This window comes from Labrus mixtus, chromosome 15, assembly GCF_963584025.1.
Source record: "Labrus mixtus chromosome 15, fLabMix1.1, whole genome shotgun sequence".
NCBI classification, from domain to species: Eukaryota; Metazoa; Chordata; class Actinopteri; order Labriformes; family Labridae; genus Labrus; species Labrus mixtus.
In genome coordinates this window covers 4,433,626-4,454,641 of record NC_083626.1, presented here as the reverse complement: position 1 = coordinate 4,454,641, position 21,016 = coordinate 4,433,626, and the positions used below count along the sequence as shown (strand labels likewise).

The 21,016-nt window shown below is 38.7% G+C and overlaps 2 protein-coding genes across 5 annotated transcripts in view; both read right to left on the bottom strand.

Annotated features, from left to right (window-relative positions):
* The window catches only part of prkar2aa (protein kinase, cAMP-dependent, regulatory, type II, alpha A), a 51,420-nt gene extending 40,901 nt beyond the window's left edge, over positions 1-10,519 (bottom strand). Inside the window, exons 1-2 of one of the 3 annotated variants that reach the window (XM_061056636.1) lie at positions 9,966-10,519; positions 8,895-9,178 (exon numbers count right to left, since the gene is read on the bottom strand). In XM_061056636.1, the coding sequence (XP_060912619.1) occupies positions 8,895-9,141 (247 nt within the window). In that variant the 5' untranslated portion in view covers positions 9,142-9,178; positions 9,966-10,519. The remainder of the gene's footprint in view (positions 1-8,894; positions 9,179-9,965) is intronic. The other 2 variants (XM_061056637.1, XM_061056638.1) reach the window with 2 other exon arrangements.
* Positions 10,520-14,173: 3,654 nt separating this feature from the next.
* Positions 14,174-21,016, bottom strand: part of mgll (monoglyceride lipase) — a 42,689-nt gene continuing 35,846 nt past the window's right edge. For both annotated transcript variants that reach the window (XM_061056639.1, XM_061056640.1), the window contains exon 8: positions 14,174-20,295. In XM_061056639.1, the coding sequence (XP_060912622.1) occupies positions 20,164-20,295 (132 nt within the window). In that variant the 3' untranslated portion in view covers positions 14,174-20,163. The remainder of the gene's footprint in view (positions 20,296-21,016) is intronic.

Genomic DNA, 21,016 nt, shown 5'->3' with positions numbered 1-21,016 from the left:
GCTTTCTTTTGCAACTGAGAGGTACAAAACGATAGAAAAGTTATAATAGGTGACCAACTAGTCTTTAACTCAAATTTCTAGGTTGGGAAATGCTGACAAAAAAAAAAACTGTGGTTACTGAGCTTATCTGCTCTTACAGCCACAATGTTGAGTCACCAACAATTGTTTAATATAAACAGATCTGGTGCCCTGATAACACAGGATATACTGCTGATCATTTTTTTAAATCCCATTCCAGACTATCTACATTGCCTGAAATGATCTAGCCATTTCTCATGTTCTAAATAGCCCTATTTATAAACACTGTAGATGCTTTTCTTATGGAGTAGCTCCATTCATATTCAGGCTCATTAGCATAACCTGATGAATGAGGCCACCTCCACATACATTACTAAAAAAACATCCCAGTTTCCCTTCAGCGTTCAGATTCCAACCCTGCTGCCATCATGGTTAACCCTTCATACAAATTATGCAAAAAACTTCATCTGATCTCCTTTTTTTCCCTTAACAAATAAATGTACGCACACACATTCACTTTGAAACGGAGCTCAAACAAGGCTAATCCAAGGAACGACACAACACTTGGAAAACAGTCAAAGAGGAAGCATAATCTTAGAGACCTTAAAAGTAATTGAGATCAAAACAATTTAAAAAATACAGAGTGGCTGTTTTTTTCTTAAGATAAAACCTTTGGAATGCATTGAGAAACAGTTCGTCTGATGTGTGACATAATGCTATGAAATCTCAAACAAAAAAATATTTGTGTAAAAATAAAGTATATCCTTCTAATTGGGTTAAAAGTCAAATATTGTGATAGTGGATGGACATTCAAATATGTGAAATAACTTGTAGAGTCACTGTTCTAGCCTTCTGGGAGTGGGGGAGCCAGTATCAACACTGATAGCCGCATGACTGACTTCCACATCCTCTGTAACGTAACTCAGGACGGCTGATCTTCCTCCTCTTAGATTTGATCTGTTTTGCATTTTTTCTCATTTTTTTTCTATTAATCGTTACATCTCCATCTCTAACTTTATTTATCCTCTCTGCTCTTCTGTGTCACTCCGGTTTTTACTCCAATGTATCTACAGAAAGAAGAATGGATTCCAGTACCAGAACTATTATAATATAATTTAATATCATTATTAAATGTCAGTCGCTGCTGGCCAATTGCAGGAATTTAATTTTGGAATTCCATCCGATGTAAGGGTTTCATTTTACTCTGTAATAATTTTAGAACCATGTCAAAAAAATGCTTTTTAAAATAAGCAAAAGGCGTTTCTTTGTATTGAAATCCCAATAATGACTCCACAAAACTGTGTTTTTTGTAATAGCGGACAAGCTGTTCCATGCTTCTCATCTTATCTTCCTCTTCCCTAACCCATGGCTGCCCAACTGTTTTCCCTCCCTACTTTCTCTCTCTCTGCACAGAGAGGAAAAGGGGTCAGCTTGGGTCCATGGCCATTGACTGTTTGTGTTTGAACCTCACCCACTCAACCAAGGCTTTGGTGCAAAACTCTTTGCTGAATCTTGTGTTAACACATGAACATCAAAGGTGCAGTCTGCTGATCTGAGGAGGTTCTCTTGAAGTATTTTACTCTGTGTGTCGAGATTAATGTGCACATAAATGTGTTGGGCTATGTTCATTCACTTAAAGTTGCCTGCAATCCACCCCCATTTCCTAATTTTTGTGTGTTGCCACTAAAGATGGCTTGAGAACAGAGAATGAGGAAGTACCAAAGATCAAGCTTGGTCTATCAGTAAAACTGAGAAACAAGTCTAAATGTTTTTCCATCAGCTCAGATATCTGTGTGTATCGTTATTTTTTCTTTTGTTTGTCTCTTTGTATTCCTGCAAAAGAACATTGCACTCCATTATAATAAAGATCCTCATGAACAATGCCATACTGCTCGATTTATGTCTTTATGTGAACCACTTGAATGTCAAAGTGGATGCACAGACATGCTGCCTTATGTAGAGATTAGATAAAGACTGCTTCAGTATGAGACAGACTTTCAATGCGTCATTTGAAGGATTCAAAGGTCTATTTCACTTGAACTATTCCCTAAGAACTGTCAAATACCAGTCCTTTCCCTTCTTCACGGATGTCTAGGCTTCACATCAAATAGTTTCTCTCTAACTGTATGCGTCAATGTTTTCTAAAATACTCCTTAATTTGCCGGAACTGGCATGCAGAGCAATATGCTGCCAGGAAGACATACATGTAGAAAACTTTCAAAAGAAAAATTCAAAAAGATAGTTGAAGAGACAGGTACACAGAGAAACAGAGAGGTAAGGCTAGAGAGAGATCGAAGGAAAAAGCCTCTAAAGGATGAAAGCAAAGGGGGATGATAGCAAATAGGCAGACAAGAGGGCAGAAACGCAGACTACATTTTAAATGAATAACAAATAAGACATTAAATAAGATCAACAGGTGGAGGAACAGAGACATACAAGTGTTTTTCTAAACGGCAGAAAAAATGTAAGAGAGAAAAAAAAGGTAAGAAAGTCGTCCAGGCAGAGAGCCAAACTGTTTCTAAGACCCAAATAGCTTTAAAAGTGGTACAAAAAAGAAGAATACACAGGCAGGAAGAAAGAAAGACAAGATAAGTCAAGGAGACGGGCATCTACTGTATTAAAAAGCAGTCAGAAAGCCTGATTGAGTAGCATGAGCCGTCTGAGGGCTTTTCCACTTAGAGCTGTCAGTCAGTCTCTCCAACAGGTCTCTGTAGGGATGCTAGGCTGCATTAGATTTGTCCACAGGCTAAAAGCTCACTGGACACTCACACACTACAGCCAACTAATCAGGTCACCTGTTGCATAACACTGCACTGTGACAAGCCACACATACACCTATATGGACATACAAGTTACCGACAGGGGTGTGACGATACAACTCAAGAGACTAGCAAATATATTGGATTCACGAGACAAGACTTTATTTATATTTTTAAGAAAACCTTGATGATAAAATATTGGCCTGGAAAAATAGTCCTTTATTTTAATGAATGTCACAAAACTCAAAACAATGCAGGTCCATTTGAAATGTTTTCACTAGTAATCATATTGTAATTGATGTCACAGTTTACATATTGTTCATGTCTTGGCTAGTTATGACTCCAACTGAGCATTTTAACAGCACTTTGTTTAATGGTAAATGGACTTCAGCTTGAATTCTGCTTTTCTATTCTTATGACTTTTAGACCACAGGTTACACCTACCCATTCACACACTGATGGCAGAGGCGTCTGTGTAATGTGTCCATCAATATACTATACTAATCTCATTCATACGCCACTGGTGAAGCAGGGGGAGCAACTTTGGGTTCAGTGTCTTGCCCAAGGACACATTGACAGGTGGCTGCAGGAGCTGGGGATCAAACCCCCGACTCTATCACTGATCCACAGCCTTTTGAATCAAAATCAATCTCCATGCATTTTAATGTGTATCACATCCTCAAATTTTCTTCACTATATGCTTATTGCAAAAAGATCAAATATTAATAAAAGCAGTGAGATAAACCTGAACTCGCATTTCATTTAGAAAGTGTTTTTAAAAATCTAAAAACAACAGACTGAAACATAAAAGGCTGCATCATTTCAATAACAGTATTTTTTATCCTCCATGAGGGATATCAACTTTACAAACACTAAATAGGCATTTTTCTGTCAATAACAAGTTTGCTGTAATCTACTGAAATCTTTTTGTCATCTTTATTGTAATTGTTTTTTACTCCTATGAGCTTTGAATGTTTTGAACATGCAACACACATCCAGCTAATAAAAAAATCCATGATAAATACAGAAGGGAAGAAGAGTCATGCAGTACAGCAGAGGGGTAGAGGTAGGGACAGAGAGGGGAAGTCAGGATGTTAGAAACAAAGTAAGTGTGCACAATAATGAGGTGGTGGTTAAACAGCAGGGGAGGAGACAGAAAGAGGTCATGGAGGCAGAATTACACCATGTTGGGTGAGTGATCATGCCCTGAAACACAGTAACCCCAGGCTTCTCTCAGCAACCTAACAAGCAAAAAAACACACTGCGGTCTGCATACATTTTGTGTTGTGCATTGAATGTCACACACAATGGTAGGCGTCCAATCTGTCATGAAGTAGACCCTTGTAGCCATGTCGACGCAGAAACTATAAATAACACTTCAGAATGTATCTTCTGGTACTTGATCATACTTGGTCGTGTTGCTGATGGTGGACACAAGTAAACACACAGGTTCCAAAAGAGCATTAGAAACATTAATTGGATTGAAAATAATACTTCAGCATATTGTTATTAAAGTCAGAAAACATGTTTCCTGTCATTAATTATTGGTATGTTTATTATATGGGAAATTATATGGGTGACACTTTTAGGGATAACTAGTCAAACCTACCTAAGTGTATTTGAAAAATAATTCAAATCACCAACTATCTAAATGTAATTGTTACAATAGAATGCTCCACTTCAAACCCAAAGAATGTAAAGTATGTAATGTATAAACTGTGTCTCACTGTATTCAAGAACATAAATAGGGGCATTTAGTGCCAAAATCAAGAGTTAATTAGCAATGGATGCTAACGCGCTATGTACCTTTTTGTTTTAGTGCTAGAGTATCTAGTTCAATTTTTAGTCATGAGGGAGGAACATTACATTCAAAAAGGCCTTGTATTGGAGCCAACGTTAAAATACGCTCCAAATTATTAGGAATACCAACAATAAGACTTATTTTATATTTTTTTAAATAAGCATGCAAGTGACCATCAATCGAAGACACGTGAAAAAAGTTAATTATCCATTTCATGGTGGCTTTAAACAAGTAAGCAACATTTCAGAACTTTCAAATCTTCTCCAGTACTTGAAGACAGCCTGCCTCTGCAGCTGTCCTTGTGTCATGGCCATCATTTTATTAAACTAAAATAGGCTTTGGATTAGGCCTGCATGATACGAGAAAAATATGCAATGTGCGATGACATTGATATGATTGGATGTATTCAAAAAGCAAAAGGTCTGTTGTCATGATTGCCCAGAGGACTTCTTTTCAAAAGAACTTCAATTTAACTTGAACTGGGTACATTTGAATATACTAGTGCAAGTGGGCTGGTGTGATGAACAGAAAACACCAAACTGGCTTCTGTTTATGTTATGAGTCTTTTCAAGACTGCTTTCAAAATACCATTGTATAAATAATCAACACAACACACCTAGGCAGGATTTTGAAAATACTGACTTATGCTTTTCAGGAAGAATTTTTAAAAAATTCCCCAAAACAGATTACAGCATTTTGGAGTTCCGTCTTTAAAAGTTACTTGATAAATTAAGTTAGCCAAGATTTCCTATTCATCTGCACTGTCTGGGATGAATAAAAGCTGTGCTTGAAGACTGTTATATGTCCAGGTGACTCGTCATCTATCTAGCTTCAATTCTTCGTAATGCTCTTTTCAGAGTAAGAATATTCAGATTTTTTTTCTAAATAGACTCAGCTGCTGTCCAGCCTCAAGCAATTTTTCATACATCCTCTGCTTTATCCGGGCTGTCTTTGTTATAAAAACATGTTTAATCTTTTTTTCTATTATCATCCCGGGGACTCATCTGTCCCATCATCAATCTTAGAATAAGAAGCCCCGCACATTTCAGTCAGAGGCATCCATTCACTCCTCCCCTCTTGCTTCTCTCGATGAACACACACTGTCAGACTGACACTAAACCGACCAGCTCAAGGGGAAAAGAACATGCACAAAGTCGGACACATATTTGTATTGCAGCTTGTAAAGCCTGTATTTTCCTTCATCCATCTTTTCCCTTTGACACCAAGAAATATGAGAGTAGTACATACATTTCATTGGGATTTGCCAGGTGATTCTATTTTAAAGACAGAAAATGAGAGCTCAGTTTACAGGCCGACTGAGTTTATTCATACATTTCTTGATATTGCTTAGTCCAAACTTTATGCTTAAGGTAAACTGGTCTTGCTTACTCAATCTGAAGTGAACCCAGAAAGGGTTACTTAGAAATAATTTCCTCAACATCACAAGACATGATGGAGGTACAACAGTTTGTATTCAAAACAATATCCTCTTTTGTTAAGCAGCTAAGGCCTGCTGAGTGGTGATCATGCTGTGGATTTAAGCAGCAACAGTTAGAAAAACAAAGCATGTACAAACGGACGTCATGTTTTAGGAGGATACTGTGCTATCCATGGGAATACATTACCAGCCATCTATCTCATTTACATTTTAGGCGTTTGGTAGGAACACTCATACACAACAGTTTCCTGCAGCGCAAATGAAAGGTTAAGAGCACACTGGTGAATCATCATAAGTGTAAGTAGCCTAATAACAGACAATAGGAAGGGTGTTGATGAATTGTTTTACATACAACAAGTCCAGTTGAGATGCAGACCATGATCACGTTACACGAGAAGCACTTCACCTTGAAACTTTTTTTAAACAATCTGGTCTTATTCAGAGGCCCAATAGCTTCATACAGAGAGCTGTAAGGCATCTCGGCTCAATTCAATATTTATTGGTGGTCATGTTTCTTAATCAGGAGGTTATACTCAAAATGAGTTGTCCTAATTTTAGAGGGTCACCGCCTGACAAAACAGCATTATGTTTTAATGAGCTGTGCTCAAGGTGAGAAAATGTGTTTCTTCAGTCACAGAGTCGAACCTCATAAAAGAGTTTATCATTATTAGATCAAAAACATATTATCACAGAGACCATACATGGTTAGCTGAGACAAGAAGAACTGTAAAAACATCGAGCACAGGGTCCCAACTGGTCCGAAACCAAGGAATTTGTGATTACATGACCAGTGTCTTCAAATACTGAGCATAAAACTAAGTGTCGGATATCCTTTCCTTTAGTTCCAAACAGAGATATACTCAAGTGAAAATGTCCCTGTTTTGCCATCAAGACTTGTTTTACTCATAAGACCAAATTGTTTTGGAGCACTTGATGTTTAACTAGTGGCTCTTTGGTACTATTTATACTAACAGGCTACAGCAGTGGTCAGGCAGGAGCACATGATGTCGGTCACGATAAAGGCCTGTGTTGTTCCCATCATGAATGAATACCCCTGAGGGCAGCGTAAACGAGCCTGGCTGGATAACCTACTGTCAGGGATGTCATGTGTGTGACCTCGAGCATCAAGGCAAAAGCTTTTCCCTGGAGGGCAGCATGATCAGCTCCCTGTTCTTTATTGCAACCTTGGACGAAGTGTGGAAAATGCTAAACATATTGCTAAACAAAATGCACTGGGAAAACTGCTTAATGCTGTCACCAGGCCGGAATTTGAACGGGCGTTTTATCAAGTCGTAACACATCTGTTTGCCTACAAAAGCACTCACAGACACAACATGTGCATGCACATACACAGGGCTCCAACAGCTGAGGTCACAGCTGTGTGACAGCACCCAAACCCCACTCGTGTGTAATCCCCTTTTTACCCTGAGCTAGCTTGTACCCTTCAATGAGGTTGGCCAATATTGTTTTCAGTAGAGATGAACAATTGCATGTAGGACATTATGTAGTTAGCCCATACATGAAACAGTGTTAAAATACAACTAAAGCCATAAAAAACACTCAAGTTGAAGAAAGCAGGCTGTTTACTTTTTTACCCAGCAACTAGAAGTGACACCCTACAATGCTTGAGAATCTGCCAATGACACTTACAGGAGAAAAACTGTGCAAGACATAATAATACTTAAGAAGCTTTTATCATTATTATTATTATCATTTCTTATTCCACATAACAAGCATTAGATATTCTATATTCGGCTTAAAACTTGTAACGTATAGAGTAAATCTTTAAAGAGACACCTATCATAGATACAAAAATCAACACAGCAGATATTCTCATTGAGAAAACACAGATTCCCCATTCACAAGGTAACAGCCCCTGGCATCACAGCACACTGATGTGATCTAGGCCATGCTGCTCTCAGCAGCACAGGAGAGAGAGCTGAGCTGTGGAGCAGCTTACATCTTCTGCCAGTCTGTCAAAACACAGGGGAGTGATGCGAAAGAGGCATCGCTTTATCTGAAGGTAACACACTGTGTAGGATCAAGAAAGTTACAGTTATACAGTTCATGAACTCTTCCATTTGAATCTTGCTCTACACTGTTGCTAAGGACAGACATATTCAATTTATCAAATAAGTCTTTCATTCCAACATTACTTGACTGTCAGGATTGAACAGGTGGGCATACATCAGCTTTATGGGAGGATGAATTTAATTTCAGAGTACATACTCTTCTACAATTGTATCATGTTAAAATGGTGAAGTATGGAAGAAGGGTGTTGGTCCATGTACACTGTAGAATCGTGTTGGGTTGTGACATTTTCTTCCCTACCTGGAAAGATGTTTATTTTTGTTTTCTATATTTTGTAACTATAACTCACATTGTATCCTTTGTTTGCTTCATGGTGTTTTTCAATACTTGCAAGAATGTTTTCTAATGTTTGTGTGGTCAATGCTCAGAAGTTTGAAGAGTAAAAGGAAATACTTTCAGTTGCAGAAACTACGAGACCGTTAAGCTATTTTGTCAACGCGAGACCTTTTTAAAAGCCTTGACACCCGACATAGAAAAAGATCTTTTAGATCTCCATTTTAGATCCTGACAGTCATGTCAATAATTACAATGGAGAAGACCTGGATGATATGAGTGGAAGATAAGGGCTTCCAAGCTGAACTGTCTTGGAAATGGAAATTCTGCCTCTCGGGAAAAGGTGTGCTTGATTTACATCAGTGACCAAGCTTAAATAATCACCTTTACTTTCTCTTTTACTCCCCAATCTCCTCATATGATCACATAAACTCTTTTTCATTTTGTCCCACCTCTTTCATACCACACATTTAACACATCAGCTGAGAATCATTAAAAAAAAACTTTAACTTACGCTCAAAATCAGAATCATCATCATCATCATCATCACCATTGGACTCTGTTTGCATTGGCTCTCCATCAAACATCACTCCTTTTCCCGTTTTGCCACCAGCGCCAGCTCCATCCTGACTTCTGGTGTCTCGCAAACGGGTGAAGTACTGTACTGCAAAATCCACCAGGTCAGACGGCCGTTGTCGAAGCACCTCAACGGTGTAACCCTGCAGCAGTTCTGTCAACCCCACTGGTATCTCAATACTCATGGTTGTGCGTGGCTCAGTGGCGGTGTTAGCTATCTATCTACAGAAGGAGAGAAAAATGAGTCAGAATCTGTTTTAGTACTGGGGTGAAACGTGTTTTCTAACTGTTGATTTTAATAGCTTTGCTTAACTTCTACTGTGCCTGTACACTCACTTTGTAAGGCCTGTGAATATCAAGTGACTGTGTATGAAACTATACTGGAACAGCATGGACACTGTACTGTACCTGGAACTGCTACTTCACTGTCATTTATAAGCAAGGTGGTGTAATGCTGTGACATTGTCAGTGAGCGGCCACCTTATCTAGAGTTGAGCCAAGGAACACACAGTCCCCACAGCTGCACTAAACAGATATGAGCCCAAACATTTGCTATGTGGAAACAGTAACCACTGATATTGGCCTGGTTTCAGTAACATTACCACTTGGCTTCGTCAGAACCTGAACTGTCAACTTGGGCTGGTGGCCGGCTGAAACTAGCTAGCAATGAAGCTAATGAGCTAATAATCTTGACAACAGGTTTATTGCACAGTTTTGTTCTACAGATAAACAAGTTGACCACATGAAAACTAACCTATCAAACAAAACTGATAACTGCAGCAAACATATACAAGCCTCGAATCAAGTGTAGCATTAGCCAACGTGCTAGCTAGTGTACCACCTTCAAGGAAGCCTTCACTGTTAGCTCATGCTGTACTATGGCGCACTGGAGGTAGGAGCTAAGCCGCAGATAATAAGTGTCCGCTTGGATAAACGTTGCTATGCAAGCACAGCAAGTTGCACAGGGCCGGTAAGCTCTTTCGGTAAGCTAGCTGTGTGTGTAACTTACGTGAGATTCTGCCTCCCCGGCTAAACTAGCCAGTCCCCTCCTTCACGGTGTCTTCCTTCTTCTGTCTTATTTCGCCTCTTCTTTTTAGCCACTCTCTTTGCCAGTGTAGCGACTGTTTCCCTCCAGAGAAGACACCTAATTTTCTGCCAGCTGTGCAGCGATGCTGTCTAAGTTGAGAGAGGGGGAAAAGCACTCGACTTCACCGCTGCAGCTTCTTACGACGTCCACGTACTTGGGGAGAGGGTGGGACTTGTTGTAAGCAGGAGTGAGAGGTGGCTAGCTGGCAGGCTAACTGGCGGACTCACTGCCGAGCGACTCCACTCTCCGACAGACTCAAGTCAAGTCAGCTTCTGTAAACCCGGGGATAAATCCTACACTCGACGTTAACCGTGTTGCGCAACACCGCCGTTAAGTACAAGCCGACGAAAACCCCTCTTCTGGTCGTTATTCCACCGATACACCGGGTAATTACAACGGGAGAATCCTACAATTAACAGGGCTCGTTTCCTCTCCTTCCTCCCGGCACTCAACAGTTCTACAAGCACGAATGAACTGCTGTCTCCGGGAAGCGTGAGGGGGCGTGGCCAAAGCGTTTGACATTGATTGACAGAAAAAGTGACCATTCAGTATAAAAGACTTTGAGACTTCAACCAATTGGATAGATGTAGCCTATTTATAAGAGGCGTGAACACCTGCATATCGATATTTGTACTCCAGCTTCGGGCCACACCTTCAAATGTAACACATTACCACCTGAAATAAAATTAATCTCGGACTTAAAATCTTTTACAAAACAGGTGAAATGCTGGCTCAAAGCAAGCCAGAGCTGTACCCACTTTTAAATAGTATCTTCAAACTTTATTTTAAACTGGTTTATAGCATTTGTATTGTTGTACATGTATTTTAATGTGTCCTCATATCGTGTTATGGGGTTTTATGTAACTGAATGTTGTACATTTTAATCTGTTTGTTTACACAAAGGCCCAACTGGGGACACGAGTTGGAAATTAGCAATAGCTATATACTCTTTATGCAGCACATCAGTTTCATGCTTTGTATTGTCCCTAACAAATAAATAAATTCAATTCAATAACCTTTGGTAAAGATCTCTACAAGAATAAAATCATATGGGAAATACAGTAATGGATACATTCCAGCAAGTATAGGTAGGCCTACATGAGTAGCCTGTGTAAAGGACGAGAGGATTTTGCCATTTAAATGTAGGCTATTTTCTCAAATGTAACCTATTCAGAGTTTTTGCAATTATTGGTTAAAATTGGGCTTTTAGAATATCTCATACAAAATGTACTCGTGATCTGTGAAAAGAAAACAGTAACATAGGACATCTAAAAGCAAAACGCTTAACTTTTTACGCTTTAATCTGAGGAACCCATAGAGCCTAACTTCAACACAAGGGTCCTTTTGTTTAAACAACGTCTAATGTTAAAATGATGAGACAGAAAAGCATGTCAAATAGGAGAGGGGGGCCTGGTGTTGCATAGGTTCCTTTTTCTGCTTTACTTAGCCCCATCACAGTCCATGCAGCATCTCCTCTCTTCCTTTCCCATTCCTCAGCTGTCACAGAGGTAAAGCCGTTGCCATGGCCACAACGAGCCTGGATTTAATTCCTCATACTGGTTTCTGATTGGCTCAGGACTTTGTCTCTAACAAACTCAGAGGGTTAAAACAGACCTCCAGGCTCCCTCTGCTGGGAAAACAAACTTTAGAAACAACTCATTTATCGTAGAAAAAAACATGTTCAATGATTTTTACAATGAGGTAAAAACAAAAACAAATTTGTTCTCATTAAAATGAAAGAGGCCTACCTTAAAATGAACCATATAATCAGTGTGGCATGTTGACGTGTCACAGGGTGCAGTCAATGATGGAGGTTGATTATACTGCTGAAAACAATTAGCTTGGGAACCTCACTGTTCTCCCATGTCCTGATTAATCACTACACTGCTCTAAATACTTTGTGTGACGTTAACACTCATGTCTGTCATCCATGGGAGCGTGCATTTTTTCTGTGGGAAGATTTCTCTTTGGACTTAGTGGAATATATGTAGGCAGCACAATCTCTTTTGATAGTGACAGATGAATATTCACATTTATATTTGGGTCTCTGGTCTTGGATTTCCTAGAAGGACTGTCCTGTGGGAGCTGCTGCTAATGCGGTATGAGCAAAATCCAAAAATGTCTCAAGTAGACCTGCTAGCCTACATTTTCAAAGAGAGAGAGAGAGAGAGAGAGAGAGAGAGAGAGAGAGGTGTGGGGGGGTGTCTGGCAAAAACTAATTTCAAGTCTAATTCCTTACGATTCTACTCCAAGTTTTTCACTGTTCAGACTAAGTAACATGATCAGTAAAGGATCAGTAATCAGCTGATTGATGCAAGAAGGCATGTTATCAAAATGAGTGCTTTAAAACAATTACTTGGCCAAAAGTTTATTTACTTGAAATATACTAAATTAACATTTTCAATAATGGCTCTTTAACCAATCCCTGCTTCATTCATGCTTTGGATGTGTTACACTGATCTAGAAAAAACAGCTCTTGAACTAAACTCATACGACCTAGGCTACTAAAATGACTTTTGTGATGCACTGCCGCCACCTACTGGCTGATTTTTGATTTTTAATTCCTTACAAACCCACTCAACTACCAGAACAGGTCAAACTATCTGGGTTATGTTAGTTTCACAAATTAAATCCTACAAAACCCAGATTTGTGAGTTAACTATTCAAACTGTATTTTACCCACCATTGGAGGTGAATCCTTGGGAAGCTGATCTGCAACAATACTCCAAGAAAGTATGCCATAATCGTAGTTCTCTCCAATATCACAAATTAATCTTGACAAATTTGTTTGGATTTCCCTTCCTGAAAACTCAATAACAGACCATGTGTTAAAAAGAGCACATTTTATCAATGTTAACAATCTGTGAAAGTATTCCAGTAAGGCTGTACGGTTAAACAGTCGTTTATTCTTTTAGAGAGTATGAACATTATGGACAAGTTGAATGACTTTCAGTGACTCAAAAGTAAATCCATAATGACATTGTTTATACATCTTATATACAATACTTCAATACACTTGACTGTGTAATGTTGATACTAAACACAGGACATGGCTGATGCATCAGCAAAGAGTATAGGATTCTGACAATCCTAAATATTCTAGCTTAAGTTTGCAGTATAATGTCTTTAGAGTGGCATATTGTTGAACATTTTCCTTTTTGTGACATGATAACTCAGTATCGGCACTGGGTCATTAAAATCAAGTGTAATTTGGTCATTAGAAAACTGACAAAAGAAGCAAGGAACAAGGAAGACTTAAGAATGTGGGGAAGATGAGGTTCAGAATGTGCTGCTATGAACTTCAATTAACTTCTTTTTGTGTGATGTGTGATCATGTTATAGGGTTTGATTCATACAGTTTCACCATAATGCAATGAAAAAATGTAGCTGTCCTTTCTCCATCAAACTCCTAAATTGACATTCTTAATGTCTGAATATTGAATTGACATGAATTAATTAAATGCCACTCAACAGAAGTGCAGACTAACTCAACAATATTAATCATCTTGAAGTTATCTTTTGGGGCCATTTTTGTCTTTATTGGATAGGACAGCTGAAGAGAGACAGGAAATGTTGATAGGAGACGGTTGGGGGGGATGACATGCAGCAAAGGGCAGAGTTTTTTGTTTTTTTTTACCAAAGGGCAGAGTTTTTATTTATTTTTTACCAAAGGGCAGAGTTTTTATTTTTTTTTTACCAAAGGGCAGAGTTTTTTTTAATTTTTTTACCAAAGGGCAGAGTTTTTTTTAATTTTTTTACCAAAGGGCAGAGTTGGAATCAAACCTAAGGCTGCTGTGACGAGGACTATAGACTATAGAGGACTCTGAACATTGGGCGTGCATCAAAACCACAAGGCTATCTGGCGTCCCAATAATGTAATTAATCAACAGCTCCACCCAAGAAACAAACTGTGCAAAGTGTGTTATTATTGAGTTTTTGTTTTGGCTTAATCTACATGATAATTCCAACCTTAAAAAACAGATGCAGCCTTGAGTCTTTCGAGTGATTGATTTAATCTAGTAGTTTATCTTTATTTAAAGCTTGTGCATCATCTTTTATAAAAGATTACCAGTATCTTATAATGTACAATTAAGGACAATAACCAATCATGTAATCATTCCATACAAAGCTGATGAGGAAGAAGAAAATCACTTTATTACAATTTATGTGACAAACATATCTTCATGTTTTCTACTCAAAGCCATTTGGAATAAATTGATCAATTCTAAATGATATACAGTCATTAGGCCACTCAAGTGAGACTGTGTTGATCCTGTGTGTATCTTCATGGCCGGGTTAAACATAACAGGTGTTGGAAATTGAGAACTTGGGATGTACTTCGGAGTTATGTCTCAGCCCATTCTGAAAAACTTAGAAAGTGTTTTTGACTGAAGAATTCTGATTGGACCAAAACAATGGAGACAGACATAAACTGGAAGATACAGACAGGTGGAAGACAAGCAGACACATTTACTGAACCAGAAACAGAAGTGATGACAGGCCAGAGAGGAAACAGAGAAACAGATCTGCTCAACACAGTTCATCTACATCAAGTTAAAAAAACACCCTCATGAACATAGACATGCTCAGGAACACATTCACCATAGTGATAAGGCACAAACAGGACTAGACCGTAATCCAAAAAATAAACATTACATATTCCCATAAAAATCTGCTTGGTTAATTATATTCTCTTCTTTTTTTTCCTGGAAATTTGCTGCGATATGGAGAAAAACCTGATACCTGCAGTTTACTGATTGATTTTAAGGCGTAACAGAAGGTTTTATGAACGGAGAAAGCCACGTTAAGTCTCTCATTGTACTTTTAATATTTAGTTCTATTTAAAATATAAGATACTTACAGGCAAAGTTGGTTAAAGATCTGTATAGCAGTAATATCTTGTAACAAAACAAAAACTTTATAATCTCAGATGGTTGAAAACATTCATAGTTCTGTGACAAACTGCAACAAGACTTACGTTTTCCTCTTAAACACAATGTGGACTTTAACAGTAGCATCATTATCTCTATGCAAATCTATATCAGCAACATTGTCAAACATTTTGGGGATTAATATCTGTACATACATGCAACTTCAAACCAGTTTCCATCTGAAAAAAGTATCACAGAGCTTAATTTTGCTGAGCGTCAACAGTAAAAATGACAAAATCTGACATGTTTAAGTTATAAAAAGTGCCTTCTCACAATGTGTAATCAATATATAGTAGCCTATACATAAAATTATTCCCTATAAATAATCTAGACAGGATAAATAAAACATTTGTAATATACATCGCAGTGTTGATTTTTCGTATTTCCTTCCAAGATTTGTTAGCAATGCTGTACTATAATACAGTGTATCACAATTACTGTCAGCCATCAGTCCCTCTGGCTTCTATCAAATCAGCCATTCTTCACAACAGCAAGATTTGAATAAGGTTTTGCTCCAAAAAAATGCATTGTAAAACATCTGAAAATAGCATCTGTGGGGCGTGACAACTTCAATCCACTGTATTCTACAGACATGATGAAGAACTTAAAGGTACAGTTCAACTGAAAGCCTTTTGGAGAAGACTCTTTCAATTCCTGCTGTGCACTGACACTTGACATCACTCATGCAAACTGTGCACTGCATCTTTCCAGCGCAGTAATCTCTTTTTAATTACAAAAAGACTTGCCTGTGGTGCTTAGTCCTCCATCATATATAACAGCTCTTTTCTTAGAAACAGTCATAAAGTCGAGTTAAAAAAACCAACAAAACAAACAGACGAACAGTCCCGCTCACAAACCTGCAGGCTTTAAGTTACATTTTGCCTTGTTTAAGTGATGCAGCCCACGTTCCTGTCTTTATTATTACTATTTCCTCTACAATACTTAGCATTAGCTTCACAAAGACCTGCTGTCTTTAATTTAAAAAAATAAGAAGATATTAACAGTCGAGTAGATTATTACATATTAACAGATCAATTTGTCTGGACATGGCTGTCTCTCAAAATGGCAAAACTGCATTCATGTCATGCTTGTATAGATTTCGTAATGGCATGGACAGAGGAGGTTATCTTTACAAGTTATGAGCATTGTCTTGGGAATTACACACCTTTAATGCAGGTGAGTAGGAATGACATCTTAAAAATGTCTCCTTAGAGAGGCTTTTGAATAGAGACAAGAGATAAATGGGAGCAAACATACACAAAATTACGAGAAAAAAAAGGAACGATTTTGGGGTCTTTAAAACTCCAGAAAAATTCACTGTGCTAAAATATCCATGTTGTGTTTTCAGTGCAAGCAGCAGCAGCAGCAGCAGCAGCAGAGCAGCCTAATTTGAATGCAGTGAGTGTATTCAGCTCTTATTATTCACTGTGAACTGATGAGGCTAATTGTTTGCTCTCTTATCTCGATGCTCACACAAAAGGGAATTCTAAGAGCAGCAAAATGGACAACCAGCTCTGAAAGCGCAGCAACGTCTGCTGCACATGCTGAACCATGAATAAATACAAAATTTTTCAGAGGCTGACATTTCTGGAGAAAAAAAAAACATGTGCTGCCATGGTTACTGACAGCTTCTCTCCTGTCTATTTCTCTCCCTTCTCCTCTCACTCCATCCTCATCTCACTCTCTCTCTCTCACCCTCAGAGATAATGACTGCAGTAATAAGCACTCTTGTGGTCTGACAGGTAAAGCTTCTGGAAGTCACAGCTACATAGGATCCTGCATGTGAGGCTGATTTCAATGTGCAGCAGGGGTGCTGTTAACGGATTTTAATACAATTGGGAATGTTAAGCCCTTGTGTGTGCTGTGACTGGTGCAGCCCAATCAGGAGGCCATTGTGTTTGAAGTGCACATGATATAAACCCCTGCAGCTCTGGTGGAGGTTGAGGGTCTGACTCCCACAGGAACTGACAAACACTTCACTTCTCAATCAAGCTCTGCACCAACTGCAATGTGACCTGATATTTAGAGGCTGACCTACATCATGTCTTCTGATATCTGAGGAGACGGAGAAAAGGATGCACTTGCTCCTGATTTCTAAAACTTTTCCTTTGAATGCCCCTTATGATTTATTTTTTACTAGAACAATTTTATCTATTCTTTAAAAATGTTTTCAATAGGAAACTTATATAAATATAAAAATCACTCTTGCTTTAATTGTTATGCTTATTTCAATCTCTCATTTTCTAATTCAGGGGTTTTACTTAATTCCAAGCCGTGAGTGTGTGCCAGCATCAGACAATGAAATCAAAATATCCATTTGCATCTCCACAGAAAGAGGGCCCTAACAGTGAGCAGATTTAGGTCAAACCGAGGTACAAACTTTTTGCTTTCCTGAAGCCTTTTGATGGGTAAAATATAGCAGCCTATAGCGTTCTTAGTTGAATGAGTGGCAGTTTAAAGGAGCAATATGTAACTCTGACACCTAGCGTTTAAAATGGGTACTGCCACCTACTTATCTGTTCTAAACAAAAACAAAAAAATTCTACAACAGAATCTCAACTTAGAAGGAGGACATACTGGCTGCTGAATTGTTGACAGAGAAGCCAGCACTTCAACATAGCATGTGACCTTAATGTCTGATCATATAGTAAGGTCATTTTGATTATTTCTGTAGATATTTTACATATTGGACCTTTAATGGCCAAAGGTAAAAAGAAAAGCTTAAAGAATGTAATTATTGTTTTGCAAATTGACGACTAGGTACAGAGTCAATGACTGACAGTTAAAGATATTTGAATCTGTTACAAAACAAGGGGCTCTGTGATTTACTGAACAAAGCGCTGGTCACCACAGCAACTAAAAAAACAAAACATGGGTGAAACAGGGTGGCACAGGGTGAGATAGGGAGAGACAAGAGTGAGGAAATATACATTCAGAGCAGGCAGCAAGCCAGAAATTCATCTCATTCTGTCAGTCTTGTTGTGATCACCCCAGTGACTGCACATGTAAAAAAGACGCATTCTACCTTGCCGCCAGCCTGCTGCCGTGGTTACACACGAGTAGCGGTCACCGTGGATACCACTCCATGTGTTCCCTCCTCTCGCTGCATGAGTCCCTTTGAACTCATGGATGATAAAGAAAAAAAAAATTTGGAAAGCAAGGCGACACAGTCAAGTCTCCTTCCAAGAACTGCATTTTAACTAGATGTCTTTTCTTTGGATGTTCAGGAAGTCTGAGGTCAACAAACAAAGACTCTTACTGTTTGTCTGAACCACCAGCAGCATCAATACGTTTGATCTCTTTTTGTGTGTGATACAGGGGAGGCTGTGACATTACAACATAATCGTTCTTGACTTGTGCTAATTTAACTTTCTAATACATTAGCTTATGAATAGGTGGAAAACGTTTAGCATAGTGCTAACGAAAGTGTCCCTGACAATTTAAAGCACTTGGCTCAGTATGTGCCCATTTAGCTATATACTGAATAATTAAGAACCATTAAAAATATAGAGTACTGTGACATTATTGCTATGGTTTCTTTGAAGCCTTTCAGATCACTGCTTCTGAGAACTTCAATGTGGACTTTGAAAAAGAAAAAAAGAAAAAATTGTGATCACGACCAGAGCTTTAGCCATTTAGGCTTGTGATTAAGAAGCTCACGCTGAACTACTCTAATCTGATTTTGAGCAGTCACTTGTGGCCAGGGCTTTAAATAAAAAAATTTGAAAAAAATGCTGAGGTAATGGGTCCAAATTCCCACAATATTCACCAATAATTTGAGTAAAATTTGACTAATTTCAATAGTTTGAGGCTTAAAATGCTTCAATTTAAGATTTAACCTGTTGAATCAACATTTAGGCTTTAAAATAGATGATTTTTAACTTGAAAACGTCGACTATAGAGGTTTGATGTGGTGTCTAGATGGAGTTCTACATGGTGGTTTAGAGGCCAATTGTTTAATGTACTGTAGAGTAAAACAACAAGGAGTTATATTCCCTCAGTGACCACCAGTGTTAGTAATGTACGCATCTCCATTACTTAACGGTGAGTTGAACAGAGGTGATGCACTCTTCTGTTTATAGCAACAGAGCAAAGAGACACTTCTCATTCTCCAGCTGGGTCCCTGACTGCATCATGGACTAAATTAAAGTTAGAGATGCAGGGAATGATTCTAACAGGGAACCGAGAGAACAAAGATCACACAGAGTGAAGACCTTTTGCCCTCTTATTCTCGTCTGCAGAGAGCGAGAATGCAGCTTTATGGAGATAATCTGCTCCCTCTTCATTTCCAGATACCCGTCAATAGGCTCACAGAGACAAGTTAAATAATCAGTATAGAAGGATATTGTGGCTATAATTAGAAAACAGAGACACGTATAACTTTAAAGGTGGAAATAAATAGGCTTAAAGACAGAGTTGATCATTTCTCCTGAACCACTATATCTGCAGGAATGAAGACATGAATCATGAATAGACACTGCTTCAAAGCATGCACGGATAAAACTGCCTCAGTGAGAACTCTTGTCTTCACTGATATTTGTACTCTTATCTTATCTGTAATCTTCTGATACTGTGAAGACAGTGAAGCAGGTTCAGCTTTTCAGTTAAATATTCCCCTTGCACTGAAGCTTAACCAGGCCCAGACGTGCTGTCCTGCTGCTGTTCCTGACCTCTGACCTTTTCATTAAACAGTGCATGAGGAAGAAGGAAATTCTGCTGCGCATATAAATAACTTATTACATTTGTTTTGTCATTTCTACTCAAAAGATGTTGCCAGTGTGCGTCACAAGGAAGTGGAGATACTATTGCACTTTAGCCGTAGCATTTCTACCTTAGACTTGACTTGCATTTAGGAGAGGTCTAAAACAAGCCTAGTTTGAATGGTAAATGGAAAGCAAAAAAGCAAAACCGCCTGGAATACATGAGGCGAATCCCTGATCATAAGTGCTGCTGGCTATCAACATCCATTAAAATCTGTGTAACTTGGGCTGATTGACAGGTACAAAAAGAGGAGAGAGATATATGTCTTTTTTTCGACAGTATATGCTCAGAGGATAAAGTCAGTAACTTTTCTTTTATAAAAAAAAGTAAATAACTTCAGTCTATAGGCCCCAACGTATTTCCAAAAACAGAGAGTGTAGTAGTATTGTTACGCCTGAAAGACAACTGGAATGCGAGCAGGCTTCCTTCTATGAGCCTTGTGGTTGTTGCGATGTACTGACGGGAAGGTGCTCTGTAATCCAGCTGGTCACCTCCTTCAACACAGACTCGGCCACCTCTGGGAGGTCGTGGTGAAGCGCGTGATAGCCTCCCTCGTAGACCTGACCAGAAGAGAGAGAGCGAGAGTGTCAGAGAGATGGGACACATGTGACAAGGAAGTCATTTCATTCAGTCACTGGCTAAACCCAACAGGAAATAGTATTTGTGTTCAGGAAACAGATGCTTTTCTGCATTCAGCTGATTTCCTGTTACAATTTGTCCTATATTTTTGTCCCATCACGATAACTGGAACATTACATCCCCAAAATACATGTGATGATGGAGGAGTCTCACTCCTCATGAGCCCCACCTGATTCTGAACACGTCTCGTATTGGTGCAATAAATAAAACACAAATAAAATGTGAGCAGGGACTTTTTTCTCTTGTTTGTACTTCTCTCATGTGATTAACCATGTGAGAAAAGAGTGTGTGAACTTCCTTCTTTACAGAAACAGAGGAGGAAGAATTTAGCAGCCTCCAGCATGTCAGTGAATGATTTTCATTCAACAAATGCACCACTTAATGATTTTCAAACTATGCTACATATCCATCTGCAGCTTCCGTTTGGCACTGACCTTTTGCATATATCGTTAATCTACTAAATTGTGTTTTCATGTCTCAAAGGCAGCAGTTGTTAACATTTTGACTGTGGTGATCCCAGAGCCTGTTGGGGCCCTAGGCAAAAATAATTAAAGGGCCCTCCAACCAACATTCAGCAGGGCAACAAGAATGAGTGCTGTAAGATGGGGCCCCCTTAGGGAGGTTACCTACCGTAATTGCAAA